The 14635-nt window shown below is 44.9% G+C and overlaps 1 protein-coding gene across 1 annotated transcript in view; it reads right to left on the bottom strand.

The window, feature by feature from the left end:
- The window catches only part of LOC309690427 (titin-like), a 175415-nt gene that overhangs the window by 50202 nt on the left and 110578 nt on the right, over positions 1–14635 (bottom strand). The window contains 22 exon segments of the mRNA XM_082507460.1: positions 1810–2115; positions 2232–2534; positions 2801–3103; positions 3240–3527; positions 3656–3955; positions 4035–4337; positions 4460–4759; positions 4880–5155; positions 6207–6447; positions 6616–6779; positions 6913–7218; positions 7319–7603; positions 7744–8064; positions 8157–11126; positions 11213–11506; positions 11790–12089; positions 12177–12458; positions 12694–13002; positions 13167–13469; positions 13685–13796; positions 13888–14075; positions 14242–14523. Coding sequence (XP_082363586.1) covers positions 1810–2115; positions 2232–2534; positions 2801–3103; positions 3240–3527; positions 3656–3955; positions 4035–4337; positions 4460–4759; positions 4880–5155; positions 6207–6447; positions 6616–6779; positions 6913–7218; positions 7319–7603; positions 7744–8064; positions 8157–11126; positions 11213–11506; positions 11790–12089; positions 12177–12458; positions 12694–13002; positions 13167–13469; positions 13685–13796; positions 13888–14075; positions 14242–14523 — 8736 coding nt within the window.

Genomic DNA, 14635 nt, shown 5'->3' with positions numbered 1-14635 from the left:
GCAGCAGTCTCAAAATTGCAAAGCTTCTGAAGCGTGATCATCGAACAATCAAGCGTTTCATTCAAAATAGTCAACAGGGTCGCAAGAAGCGTGTGGAAAAACCAAGGCGCAAAATAACTGCCCATGAACTGAGAAAAGTCAAGCGTGCAGCTGCCAAGATGCCACTTGCCACCAGTTTGGCCATATTTCAGAGCTGCAACATCACTGGAGTGCCCAAAAGCACAAGGTGTGCAATACTCAGAGACATGGCCAAGGTAAGAAAGGCTGAAAGACGACCACCACTGAACAAGACACACAAGCTGAAACGTCAAGACTGGGCCAAGAAATATCTCAAGACTGGTTTTTCTAAGGTTTTATGGACTGATGAAATGAGAGTGAGTCTTGATGGGCCAGATGGATGGGCCCGTGGCTGGATTGGTAAAGGGCAGAGAGCTCCAGTCCGACTCAGACGCCAGCAAGGTGGAGGTGGAGTACTGGTTTGGGCTGGTATCATCAAAGATGAGCTTGTGGGGCCTTTTCGGGTTGAGGATGGAGTCAAGCTCAACTCCCAGTCCTACTGCCAGTTTCTGGAAGACACCTTCTTCAAGCAGTGGTACAGGAAGAAGTCTGCATCCTTCAAGAAAAACATGATTTTCATGCAGGACAATGCTCCATCACACGCGTCCAAGTACTCCACAGCGTGGCTGGCAAGAAAGGGTATAAAAGAAGAAAAACTAATGACATGGCCTCCTTGTTCACCTGATCTGAACCCCATTGAGAACCTGTGGTCCATCATCAAATGTGAGATTTACAAGGAGGGAAAACAGTACACCTCTCTGAACAGTGTCTGGGAGGCTGTGGTTGCTGCTGCACGCAATGTTGATGGTGAACAGATCAAAACTCTGACAGAATCCATGGATGGCAGGCTTTTGAGTGTCCTTGCAAAGAAAGGTGGCTATATTGGTCGCTGATTTGTTTTTGTTTTGTTTTTGAATGTCAGAAATGTATATTTGTGAATGTGGAGATGTTATATTGGTGTCACTGGTAAAAATAAATAATTGAAATGGGTATATATTTGTTTTTTGTTAAGTTGCCTAATAATTATGCACAGTAATAGTCACCTGCACACACAGATATCCCCCTAAAATAGCTAAAACTAAAAACAAACTAAAAACTACTTCCAAAAACATTCAGCTTTGATATTAATGAGTTTTTTGGGTTCATTGAGAACATGGTTGTTGTTCAATAATAAAATTATTCCTCAAAAATACAACTTGCCTAATAATTCTGCACTCCCTGTATAACGTGAAGTCACAAAGTCTGAAATCCTGGTTGTTCTATTTTCATCTGTCTTGGTCATGATCCTCACAACTATGCGTAATCTGCCTTTGTCCAGGAGCAGTTATTTTTATGTTGTACTTAAATTATTTTGTAGATGTACTACTTAATCGTGGCGATCGGGGCTCAAAGAGTTGGGAGTTCGCCTTGTAATCGGAAGGTTGCCGGTTCGAGCCCCGGCTTGGACAGTCTCGGTCGTTGTGTCCTTGGGCAAGACACTTCACCCGTTGCCTACTGGTGGTGGTCAGACGGCCCGGTGGTGCCAGTGTCCGGCAGCCTCGCCTCTGTCAGTGCGACAGTCAGTCAGTGCGCCCCAGGGTGGCTGTGGCTACAATGTAGCTGCCATCACCAGTGTGTGAATGGGTGGATGACTGGTTGTGTAAAGCGCTTTGGGGTCCTTAGGGACTAGAAAAGCGCTATACAAATACAGGCCATTTACCATTTAATCACTGTTTGTCAGAATTAAAATATATGCAGCCTGAAAATACATACCAACGATGTCCTTGGCAACATGTTTCCCAGGGACTTCAACTGGTTCACTAAAGCCAATCTTGTTGACAGCAGTGATGCGGCACTGGTATTCTGACTTATGAATGAGGTTTTGAATGACGTAGTGGGTCTCCTGCAGGTTCCTTGGGACATTACAGCGGATCCAGTCTTTGGTGTCTGTCCTCTTGCACTCCACCAAGTATCCAATAATGGGGCTTCCACCATTGTTGGTGGGGGCAGTCCAGGCAAGACTGATGGTGCTGTGGGTGGTGTCAGTCACACTGGGATTCACAACAGGTCCAGGAGGAGCTAAAAAAGAGAAGATTGACCCAGTTTAGGTTATATATACATTTAAGTACATATAAGTTCAAGTAACACAGAAAGATCTATGCAGAGTTATCAGAGCTAATGAAGTTACGACTCACTAATAGGATTCTGTGCAACATTGCCAGAAGAAGGCTCGCTGGGTTTGCTGGGCCCAGCCACGTTGACAGCAATAACTCTAAACTCATACTCGACTCCCTCTGTGAGGCCTGTAACCTCCAGACTTCTTTCTGTCAGTGGCTTGCTATTTAACTTGGTCCAATTCATTTCCTTGGTCTCTTTCTTTTCCAACATGTAACCCAGGATAGTGGACTTTCCATCATCTGCAGGCTCCTTCCAGCTAACGGTCATACGGTCCTTGGTGACATTGGTGATCACTGGGGCTTCACAGGGGCCAGGGACAGCTGGAAGTGACACCAAAGGTACGACTTTAGATGGTATTTTTTTTAAAGGAAATTTTATATATGCCATTCAACATGGAAATGTTATGAAAAGAAGCTCTATATGATAACAGAATATTGTAATGATGTTAAGCTGGTTTGATGTAACTACTTGTCTCCTTATCTCACAGGTTTAGACCTAGTTTAAATTATTGATTGTTACAATTCTCCAATACCATAAATCCTTTCTGTGATATATGAACTCAGACAAAATTCTAGTAATGACTCACTGAATGGGTTCTTGGCGATGACAGGGCCGGTGATAAGAGGGTCTCCAACTCCCCACGTGTTCTCAGCGCGGATTCTGAACTGGTATTCATGACCTTCAATTAACTTTGCCACAGTGAACTCAAGGATGTCACCCTTGATTTTACCTGCAACCTGAGCCCATTCAGGTCTACTGGTTTCACGCTTGTCCAATATATAGTTGGTGACTGGGGCACCACCATCCTTAAGAGGAGGTTCCCAAGACAACTTGATGCTAGTGGCAAACACCTCAACACATTTGTAATTTGCAGGAGGACCAGGTACATCTGAAAAAACCAATCAGCTATTTGTGAAAATCATGTTGAAGTTAATGTAAAATGTAATATTAAACATTCTAACTCCAACTTGGATCTTTAGTTTCAACATATATTTTTTTTCCTCATAGAAAGTTAAAGATCTTACCTAGCACAATGACCTGGATCTCAGCACTCTTGGAGCCACTGGCATTCTCAGCCAAGATGGTGTATGTTCCTGTATGCTCCTTGGTGACACCTGTCATTTCCAGCTGAAAGTGATTTCTTTGGTGGGTAATAACCTGGCCTTCACCTGACTTCAGATTGTCGTCACCTCTCTTCCAGGTCACTCTGGGCATGGGCTTACCGAACACATCAGCCTCCAGGAGGATTGTAGTTCCAGCCTTCACCTTCAAACCCTTCTGCATCCTGGCATTGAGCTCCACCCTTGGAGGAACTATATTTAATGAAAAGGAGGTAAATGAACACTTAGCTCAAAACTGTCGTAGAAAGATGGTGTTGTCCTGACTATTATAGTAGGCTGACTAGTTTATCAGGCTATATGGTATTGTCAAAACTTCTAACCATTTTCAGCACACACGAGGACAGGGTCTGTGGGTTCTGAGGGACTGCTCATGTTGACAGCAGTTTTAGCAATAACTCTGAACTGGTACTGCAAGTCTCTCTCCAGGCCAGTAACTGTGTACTCCTCCTTAGGCACATTCTGGCTACTTGTGTTGCAGCGTATCCAAGTGTCTCCTGGTACCCGCAGGGCCTCAACATAGTAACCAATGATCTTGCTACCTCCATCATTCTTAGGACGGGTCCAAACCAGAGTGACTGAGTTCTTGGTTACATCCAGGACTTCAGGTTTACCTGGAGTGTCTGTAGTGCATAACAGATAAATTAGTTTAAATAGAATGAATGACCTATTCTAATCTAATATGAAGCCAGTTATACTTACCAACGGGTGTTCTTGCAGTGAAAAAGTCAGTCTTCTTGCTTGGTTTGCCCTGGCCAGCGCGATTAATAGCTGATACTCTGAAGGTGTATTCCAGGCCCTCGATGAGGCCAGCACATGGGTACTCAGTGCTTCGAACAACAGTGTCATTGGCCTTCACCCACAGCAGACTGTTCCTCTCTTTGCGCTCAATGTAGTAACCCGTGATGGGACTGCCTCCGTCACTCTCTGGCTTATCCCAGGCCACAAACATACAGTCTTTGTTGGTCTTGTTGATGCGGCAGTTAAAGGGTTCACTTGGAACATCTAGTGACAGTAAACAAAGTTAATCTATATTCTGTACTGCAAACCAGTTTTCAATTATATAATTGACCAACTCTAAGCATAAACCTTAATCTCTACCAAGCGGCATATTTAGGTAGACCTACCAAAGGGGAACTTTGCAACCATCCTGTCGGATTGAACGGGGTCTGATACGCCAAAGCGGTTCTCAGCACGGATGCGGAACACATACTCCTTCCCAGGGATAAGCTTTCCCAGCCTGCAATTAGTCTTTGGGCATGTAGAGAGAGCAGTCACCCAGTCGCCTCTACTCACATCACATTTCTCCACCACGTAGTTAGTGATGTTGCTCCCTCCATCCTCCAGAGGTTTATTCCAGGATAAGGAACAAGCATCAGAGTCAATATCGCTGATCTCTACAGGGCCCTCAGGAGGCCCGGGTATATCTGAAATACACACAGTTACAGTTACACCAATCATGTTCTTCATCACATTCATGCTTTCTGTTGCTGAGGTCAAATATGTAAATTCTTTTTTAAAATTTATTATTATTTAGGGGCACTGACCTCTGATGACAATCTTCATGGTCTGGGTCACCTTTGCAGTGCTGTTCTCAGCCACAAGGCTGTACTCTCCAGTGTCAGTCCTTGATACGTCTTTGATGATCAAGACACACAAGTTGCCTGACTGATGCACAGCCAGGCAGCTAGATGGAACCACGGCTTTTTCGCCACGCAGCCACTTGCAGGTTGGGGTCGGTTTTCCTGAAACCACTGCCTCCACTCTAAGCTTGGCTCCAGCTCTAGCACTTGCTGCCTCTGGCATGACAATCTTTGGTTCCACTGGAGGACAGGATGTGAAAAGACATTACTCTGGGATGCAGAAAGCAGCTTCTAATTCAGCACTAATATATATATATATATATATATATACACATACATACATACATACATACATACACACACACATATATGTGGATTAAAATCACAACAACAGTCACCTCAAGGTGCTTTATAATGTAAAAATACAATATTAGAAAGAATCCCCAAAATCAGATTGACTGAGCACTTATTGACAGAACCAGGCTCACAGAGGGGCAGCCATCAGCCAGGACTGTTTGGGATGACGGAAGGAAGAAGACAGCAGAGTGAAGCAAGACAGCAGACAGAGCCAGAGTTTAAAAATGACTAATGATTAAATTAAATGAAATGATTAAATATAAGAGGGTAAAAATATAAGAAACACACAGTGAGTGAAGAACACCCAGTGCATCATGAGAATCCCCAGCAGCCTACGTCTATTGCAGCATAACTAAGGGAGGATTCAGGGTCACCTGGTCCAGCCCTAACTATATGCTTTAGCAAAAAGGAAAGTTTGAAGCCTAATCTTGAAAGTAGAGATAGTGTCTGTCTCCTGAATCCAAACTGGAAGCTGGTTCCACAGAAGAGGGGCCTGAAAACTGAAGGCTCTGCCTCCCATTCTACTTTTAAATACTCTAGGAACAACAAGTAGGCCTGCAGTGTGAGAGCAAAGTGCTCTAATAGGGTGATATGGTGAGGAGCAGAATTTTAAGTTTGATTCTGAACTTAACAGGATGAGAATGAGAAGAAGCCAGAATGAAAAAAATGTGGTCTCTCTAGTCCTAGTTACTACTCTCCCTGCGGCACTGTGGATCATCTGAAGCCTTTCAGGAACCTTTTAGAGAAACATGAAGTAATAAATGTATGAAAGAAACCAGTCCTAGGGTGAGCCTCACCCCTCAGCCTGAATTTAACAAGCAGTTAAAAAAGTGAAAGGATGGTTGAGTGTTTCTAAATATTGCAAATTGCAACACAAATGGCCACAGTGTGACAAATTATCAATAAAACTAGTGTTTAATTAGACACAACTTACACATCTGTTCCTTGATCTCAACAGGGTCTCTGGTTTCAGTGAACAAGCTGAGACCCATGATGTTTTTGGCAGCCACTCTGAACTTGTACCTCTTGCCCTCCTTCAGTCCACTGATGCTGACTGTCAAACCTTTAACTGTAGTATAAGCGTTCCACACTTCCTTTTCAGGCTCTGGCTTCTCTTCCTCCTCTATAACTGGTGGTGGTGGAGGTGGTGGAGGAGCTTCCTCTCCTTCAGGAACCTGCAGTAAATTATATAATTAATGAGTAGCAAAACTATATGAGAGAATATGCTCGTGTAAAAAACCCCAGCAAAAGTAAATACTATATATGAAACAATTTCACATTTAGAAGAAATCAAAGTTTATTGAAGCTTTTTTGAACAGAATTAGTTTTGTGACATAACAAACCTCCACAGCTGCTGGTGGCTCTGGAGGAGGTTTGACCTCAATGTATTCAATTACATAACCATCAATCTTGGCACCACCGTCCCCTGCAGGCTTCACCCACCCGACCAAAGCACTGTTCTTTGTGATTTCTAGGACTTCAATTTTCTGACAAGGATCTGGCTTGCCTATAAAAACAAAGTAAAACACTTGTGTTCAATTGTTTGCTGTGACTGATGAAACATCATATCTGTGTTTAACGGGTAGCTATCAGTTGTGGCTGGGCTGTTTGTGTTGATGTAATTAAGACATGATACGTACTGACAGGATCAGAAGCCAGGTAAGAAGTGGGTGTCACTTTGGGAACCCCAGAACCATACTCATTGACAGCTGTGACCCTGAAGTAGTATTCTGTTCCTGGCATCAGATTGGTGACTTTGAATGGAATCTTATCGAGTGCTACTTCGGCCTTGACAGTTGCCCAGGTTTTGCGGTCAATCTCACGCTTCTCAACAATATAATGTGTGACGTCACTGCCACCATTGTTCTCTGGAGGGCTCCAAGACAGCATTGCTGATGTCTGTTTGATGTCTGTAGCTTCCAGATTCATCACGGGTCCAGGAGTGTCTGTTATGATATTTGGATTATTTTATAACTTCACCAAAATAAAAGCATTTTTAATAAACTGTATGGTAGCTGCATGAATTTCTTAATGACCAGGACTTACCCAGAACCTTCACATTGACAAACACAGCTTTCTCTCCAGCAGGATTCTGCAGAGTCAGGCAGTATTTTCCAGATTCATCACGTGTGCTGTTGGGAATGACCAGGAAGGTCATGGTGTCAATGATGTCAACTTTACCCTTCCTGACCACGTTGTCAATACCCATCCTCCTCCAAATCACCTTTGGAGGTGGTCTGCCTCTGATGGTGGCACATAATCTGATGGGACAACCGGCTCTTACGGTTAATCCCTGTTTTAGGTTGGCATCCAAGTCTATCTCGGGTGTCTCTGTTGGAAGAGTAACAGTGGAGTTATCTTTTAATAGCAAGCATAGATCACATTTTATTGTAAATTCACTGTCCTTGAGTCTAAATACATTTTCTGTTACACTTTACGTGAATTATAATTAAATTCAATTACGTCCTCACCTAGAATCTCCCTGGGAATCACGGCGCCTTCCAGATTGCATGGCAGGCTCATGCCCACCTGGTTCTGAGCTGACACTCTGAATTCATACACAAGGTTCTCATCCAGACTTGTGACTGTGAACTCGCATATGATCAGCTGAGCTGCCACGTTGCACCTCTTCCAGCCATCTTCACCTTTCTTAACAGATCCCTTTGCCCTCATCTCCACAACATAACCAATGATGGGAGCTCCGCCATCTGACACCGGCTTGGTCCATCCCAAGGTGACTGTGGATTTGGTGCTGTCCACAACCTTCAAGTTAGTAGGAGGTGCAGGTGGCTCTGTAATAAGAGAAGAACGGTTTGTGTAGCCATTGAGACTTTCTAGACTATCAACATTAAGCAGAATGTAAACATTATTACTAGCAACATACCAACTGCATCCTTAGCAGTGATTGCACGTGAAGCCTTGCTTGGGTTGCTGATGCCAATTTCATTCACCGCCTTCACTCTGTATTGGTATTCATGAAGTGGAAGGAGTCCAGTAACTGTGAAACGAGTTCCAGGAATTGGATCCTTGTTGACAGGAGACCACTTAACAGCATGCTCCTCTTTCTTCTCCAACAGATATCCTGTGATTGGCTTTCCACCATCTTTCTCTGGCTCTGACCACTGAACAGTCATCTCCTCCTTGGCAATCTTGATGACCTCTGGTGCTTCTGGAGCACCAGGTACACTGAACTGCGTTCCAGCAACAATAGCTTCACTCTGTACTGCTGGTCCAGAGCCCATCTTATTCTCGGCTCTAACTCTGAACATATACTCATTACCCTCAATAAGACGAGTTACCTTCGCTTTGTTGGTGATGACAGCATTGGAGTGAACAGACCAGACTCCCCTCTTGGTCTCACATTTCTCAATTATGTAGTTGTAGATATCACAGCCACCATCATCCTCTGGGATTTCCCAGGCCAGATGACACCTGTCATTAGTGATACCGGATATCTTGAGATCCCTGATGGGGCCAGGTCTATCCAGTACAATGACCTTGGCATGAGCAGAGCATGTTCCTGCATTGTTGGAGGCAGTAACAGCATATTTGCCACTGTCAGTGCGCCTTGCTCCAGTAATCAGAAGTTTAGAGAAGTCTGCACCACTTTCGATTTGAAGCCTGGGGCCCTTCTTAATCTCCTCTGTGCTTTCATCCCTGGTCCATTTGATATCAGGCTGGGGTTTGCCCGTCACTGTTGCCTCTATAGGAATGGAGCCTCCTGCTTTCACTATAAGGGTTCCATCCAATTTAATCTTGATCTCAGGGATCACTAACTGTTCCTTAACCATGACTTCAGCTGTGGTAACCCAGTTGCTTTCACCGCCCTCATTCTTAGTCTGAACTCTGAACTGGTAGATCTGGTTTTCGATACATCTGTCGGCCATGAAGTAAGTCTCCTTGATGGCACCCTTGTGAAGCCTCTCCCACTCATCAGCCTCCTTTGGTTTCTTTTCAATATGATAACCCAGATTACGGCTACCACCATCATAATCTGGCTTCTTCCACTTCAGGAAGCAGAAGGTCTTGCCTATCTCAGATATATGGAAGTCAATGGGTTCACCAGGTTTCTCAATGGGATCAACTGCCAATACAGGTGTCTTGGTCTCAGTGGGTGGACCAGTGCCAATCTTGTTCTCTGCGCTGACCCGGAAGAAATATTCACAACTTTCTGTAAGAGGAGCCTTTATCAGACGCTTAGTGCAGTCATTGGAAACCACTGTCCATCCTCGCTGGCTGGGCTGACGACATTCAATAATGTACTGCGTGATCTCAGTTCCTCCATTGTCTTCAGGGTTCTCCCAGGAAACCATGCAGGATTTCTTGGTCACATAAGCCACTTTTATATTCTGGCAAGCTCCCGGTGTGTCTAGGACATTGACAACAATGGCAGCCTGTGCCTGCCCGCTGCTGTTCTTAGCCACAATAGCATATTTACCATAGTCTGATCTGACTGCATCGTTTATGATGAGTTCACACAGTGGGTAGTTGTTGTTCATCTGTGTGCGCTTATCCCTGGCCAAAGCTCTGGCATCCTTGGTCCAAGTGATCTCTGGATCGGGTCTGCCTTTGACTCTAGTGATCAAACTGATAATCTGACCTGCTCTGACTGTCACAGAGTCACGGCATGACACATCAACAACAACTTCAGGTGGTACCAGGATGTCCTTTGCCAAGATAGTCTGAGGTAGCTCCTTGGGTTCACTGTCTCCAACCTTATTGGTGGCTCTGATGCGGAGTCTGTACTCTAGTCCTTCGATGAGGCCTGGAACTCTATAGGCACACATCTTGACAAGGTCTTTGTTGATTCTGTCCCACTGGGCAGTTCCTGACTTCTGAGCCTCAATTACATACCCCAGAATGGGACTACCTCCATCTCTTGTAGGCTTGGTCCAACAGATGTCAGCATGGGACTTACTCCAGTCTTTCAGTTTAAGATTACCAGGGGGGCCAGGTTTGGTGATGGCTCGGGTGGCCTTGATGGGATCAGAGGTAAGCGAGGGCTCACTGATACCAGCAATGTTTTCTGCAAATACTCTGAACTCATAAGTGTTCCCTTCAAATAAGCCAGAGACTCTATATCTGAGGTCGAGAACAGGTGTTTTATTGACACGGATCCACTTTCCTGTCATTTCTCTGCGTTCAACCACATAACCACTGATAGGACTTCCTCCATCATAGTCAGGCAGGCTCCATGACACTGTTACAGCATTCTCTGTTATATCAGAACATTCTGGTAGGCCTGGTGGGCCGGGAGGGTTAAACATGTGTTTGGCAATAGTTGGAGGACTCTCAAGTGGAGCACCGATACCAATCTTGTTCTCCGCACGCACACGGACAATGTACTCACGGCCTTTCTCTAGTCTGGACACCTTGGCTCTGGTCACTGTGCCACTGGAGCTAACCACAGACCAAGGCTCCCATGGTTTTTTCACATCCTTCTTTTCCACCACATAGTTAGTGATAGGTGTTCCACCATCATCCTTTGGGGCTCTCCATTGGATCATCATGTAATCAGGGGTGACTTCCAAAATATTAATGGGTCCAATGGGTGGACCTGGAAGATCCAGGACGGTCACATGAAGGGCAACAGTTTTGCTGCCTGCAGGATTTGACACAGTGAGTATATACTCTCCAGTGTCTGCTCTCTGGCACTCAGGGATACTTAGGGTGGTTGTGGATTCAGCTGACTGAATGTGATAGCGGCCCTCAGATGTGATCTCTTTGCCATCAGTCATCCATTTGGCAGTGGGAAGAGGGATTCCCACCATCTTGGCTGGAAGAGCAATAGTGGTGCCAGCTTTGACAATGAGACCCTCAATAAGCTTTACATCAACTTCAATAGTAGGTGGCACTGAAAGAGAGTAACAGAGCAGAAATATTATAATTATTTCAGGAGAATGTTGAGCATTTACAATACAGCAAAGTTATGCTTCTTACATGTTTTCTCCTGACATGTGACAGGGACACTGGTGTCGGGACGGCTCACGCCAATGGCGTTCTGAGCTTTGACCCTGAAGCGGTAAGTCTTGCCCTCCTCCAGACCTGTGACATGGGTGTGATTGTTGCTTACGGTCTTGAAGGTGACCCAGTCAGTCTGACCCTCTTCTTGGTGCTCCACAATGAAGCCAGTAATTTCACTTCCGCCGGTGCGGTCAGGCCACTCCCATGCCAACCAAACCTCTGTCTTATCTGCATCAGTATGGTGCAGGTTCTTGGGTGGGCCAGGAGGATCTAAAGTATCCAGGAAATAAGAAATGAATTGCTTTTTAATGCTTTTTATTGATGGGATTCAAATGTATAAATTTACAGTTACACTTTTAAAGTTTCACTTTATTCTAGTTTTATTTATTTAGCGCCAAAAACAACATTTGCCTCAAGACACTTTTTATTGTAAGATAAAGACCCTACAATAATGACATGGCATACAACTATCAATTTACCAAAGTAGCTGAAGAATCACTATTTAAAAGTGTGTCAAATTAGACCACGTCACGCAGTAATGACTTTCACTTACAGAGAGGATCGACAGCCTTGATGGGTATTTTGGTCACTACATAATCACTCCTGCCAAACTGGTTCTCTGCAGCTACCCTGAACAAATACTGGATTCCTTCCATCAGGTACATGGCCATCAGACTCAGTTTCTTATTGGCCGCAGCAACAGGTACCCACTGCTCAGCAGCCACGTTCTTCTTCTGCACGATGTAATGAGAGATGACGGCACCGCCATTGTCCTCTGGAGCCTTCCACGTGAGGTAGGCAGACTCACTGGTCACATCAGAGATTGCCAAGTCCCTGGGAGGAGAAGGCTTGTCTAGCGGAAACAAAAGTTTGTGGTCAAGTAAAACTCAAATATGATCTGAACTCAATAATTCATCGTATTAACAGAGAGTGAATTTACTCAGCACAAGCACAGCAACGGTTGCTGTCTTCTTTCCAGCAGCATTCTCAACAGTGATGGTGTAGTTGCCAGAGTCTGCACGGACGCACTTCGGGATGAAGACTTTGCTGCCAGTGGCAGTAACAGCGACGGTGATGTGAGCAGGAACGTCTGCATCGTTCTTCTTCCAGCTGACTGTGGGCGTCGGCACACCTTTGATGGTTGCACTCAGGGTGATGTCAGTGCCCAGCATGGCCAGGTGGTCACGTGCCATGTTGGCATCCAGCAGCAACTCTGGTTCCTCTGTGGAGGCAAATGGAAAAAAGTTTACAGAATTTAGTAAATGTAGGGGGAAAAAGGCAGAAAGCCCTGGCAGCTAAGCAAAAATGCATTCAAATGATAAATCTTTAATACAATTGAAAATATTGTAACATAATTTGTTTATTTTGCACATTTCTATATGTTTCTGTATTTAAAGAATATGTTGTTCAAAAAACTTAAAATACAGAAAAAAAACAAGTGCAACTGATTCTATTACCAAGCCTGTCATGGACTTTAATGGTGTCCTTGACATAAGCAGGATCTGATTTGCCGGCAGCATTGACAGTGAAGATCCTGAATTTGTACTCGTGTCCTTCAGCCAGCCCTGTCACCACATAGTGGAGGTCAGGGCACTGCTCTGGGGTTTCGTTGGCTTGCATCCACTCTACGGCACCAGGTGTCTGGTACTCCACAAGGTATCCAAAGATTCGTCCCCTCCCGTCGTGGCGTGGCATCTTCCACTTCAGGCTGACGGAGTCCTTGGTCTTATCATAGGCCTCGGGGGTCACAGGAGGACTGGGGCGCACTGTGATAAAAAAAAAAAAAAAAATCTGAAACGCTTTCTTAATCCTAGTAGCAAAGATGGGCACCTAAAATATTTGTAACTTTATGGCAGGGACCTTTTATGCACAAGGAACACCTGAGTATAGTACTGTTTTTACAAATATTTAATGTCTTTGACAAACTAACCAATAGGGTCTTTGGCAAGTATGGGCTTGGAGGGGACACTGGGATCTCCAGGTCCGAGCTCATTCTCAGCCATCACCCTGAATTCATACTCGCAGCCCTCCACTAGATCCTGGACTCGATACTGAGTGGCTGGGTACAGTGGGTCTCTGGTGACCCTGGACCACCTCTTGGCTGTGGTCTCTTTTTTCTCCAGGATGTAGTTGGTGATGGGCTTTCCACCATCACGAGGCCGGTTCCACAGCACTAGAGCATTGGTGCCATACACCTCCCTGACTGTTGGCATTTCAGGGGCTTCGGGGACTCCTGCAGAAAGGCAGCAAGAGCAAACAGACACATAGGGAACGACATTTGGTAACTTTGAGCATACCAGTTATTTGCAGATCATTTATCATTTTTCTTTTGCTGTTTTTTTTGGTAAATTCTTCATACGTCTTCCAGTTAAAAAGAACATTTTTTCTCACTGGTAATTTGACACCTCAAACTGGAACAGCAAAAAAAATAGCACTCCATGAACGTACTGAAGAGATCTTTGGCTTTCATCTCCTCAGATTCCAGAGGGTCGCTGATACCGTACATGTTCTCAGCACAGATTCTCATTATATACTCCCTGCCCTCTGTCAGCTTGGGGATCTGAGAAGAAACAACAACATGTAAGCATCTCTCAACTGCAGCAAACCTTTAACAGGACCTCTGAACATCTTGTAGAGCCACATCAGCCTACTTTGCATGTGGTCTTGGTGGTGGCAGATGTTACTGTGGTCCAGGTTTCTCTGTTGATGTCTCTTTTCTCAATTATGTAATTAGAGACATCAACACCACCACTGTCCAAAGGAGGCTTCCAGGAGATCACCATGTATTCCCTGTGAACCTCCTCAAACACCACTGGGCCAACAGGAGGAGTCGGGCGGTCTGGAGGGCAGAAAGAAAAGACAAAGAGAAATGAGTTCTCTGTTGTGTGATCACGCACTCCCTGCATTATTTAGAAAGCTTGTATTTCAGTCTGCTTGAAAGCAGTAAATGTAAAATAAATCAGTCATTTAGCTGCTACGTCTCTTTGAGATCTGTGTTGACGTACCAACAACCGTGATGTTGCAGACTCCCTTCCTGGATCCGGTACTGTTCTCTACAACGACCACGTATCTGCCGCTGTGTTCACGCTCTGCCTTCATCAGGCCCAGCGACATGGTGGTTAGCGTGTTCTTGAACATGATGTGTTTGTCAACTTTCAGCTCCTTGTCGTCACAATACCACGTGATGGATGGAGGTGGTTTACCAGTATAGCGGCCCTGCAGCAGGCAGCTCTCCCCCACGCGGATGATGATCTTATCGCGGAAATCCAGCTCAATGGTGGGCGGCTCTGTGAAAACGGAAAGCATCATTTTTAATATTTAATACATTTAGGATGATCTCGACATTTCTGTTTTCGATTTTGCCTTACTGGGAGTAAGAAACCACACTGGCATGTGGAG

The sequence above is a fragment of the Aulonocara stuartgranti genome, assembly GCF_965226115.1.
Source record: "Aulonocara stuartgranti genome assembly, chromosome: 16".
Lineage (NCBI taxonomy): Eukaryota > Metazoa > Chordata > Actinopteri > Cichliformes > Cichlidae > Aulonocara > Aulonocara stuartgranti.
This window is presented reverse-complemented; position numbering and strand designations above follow the sequence as displayed.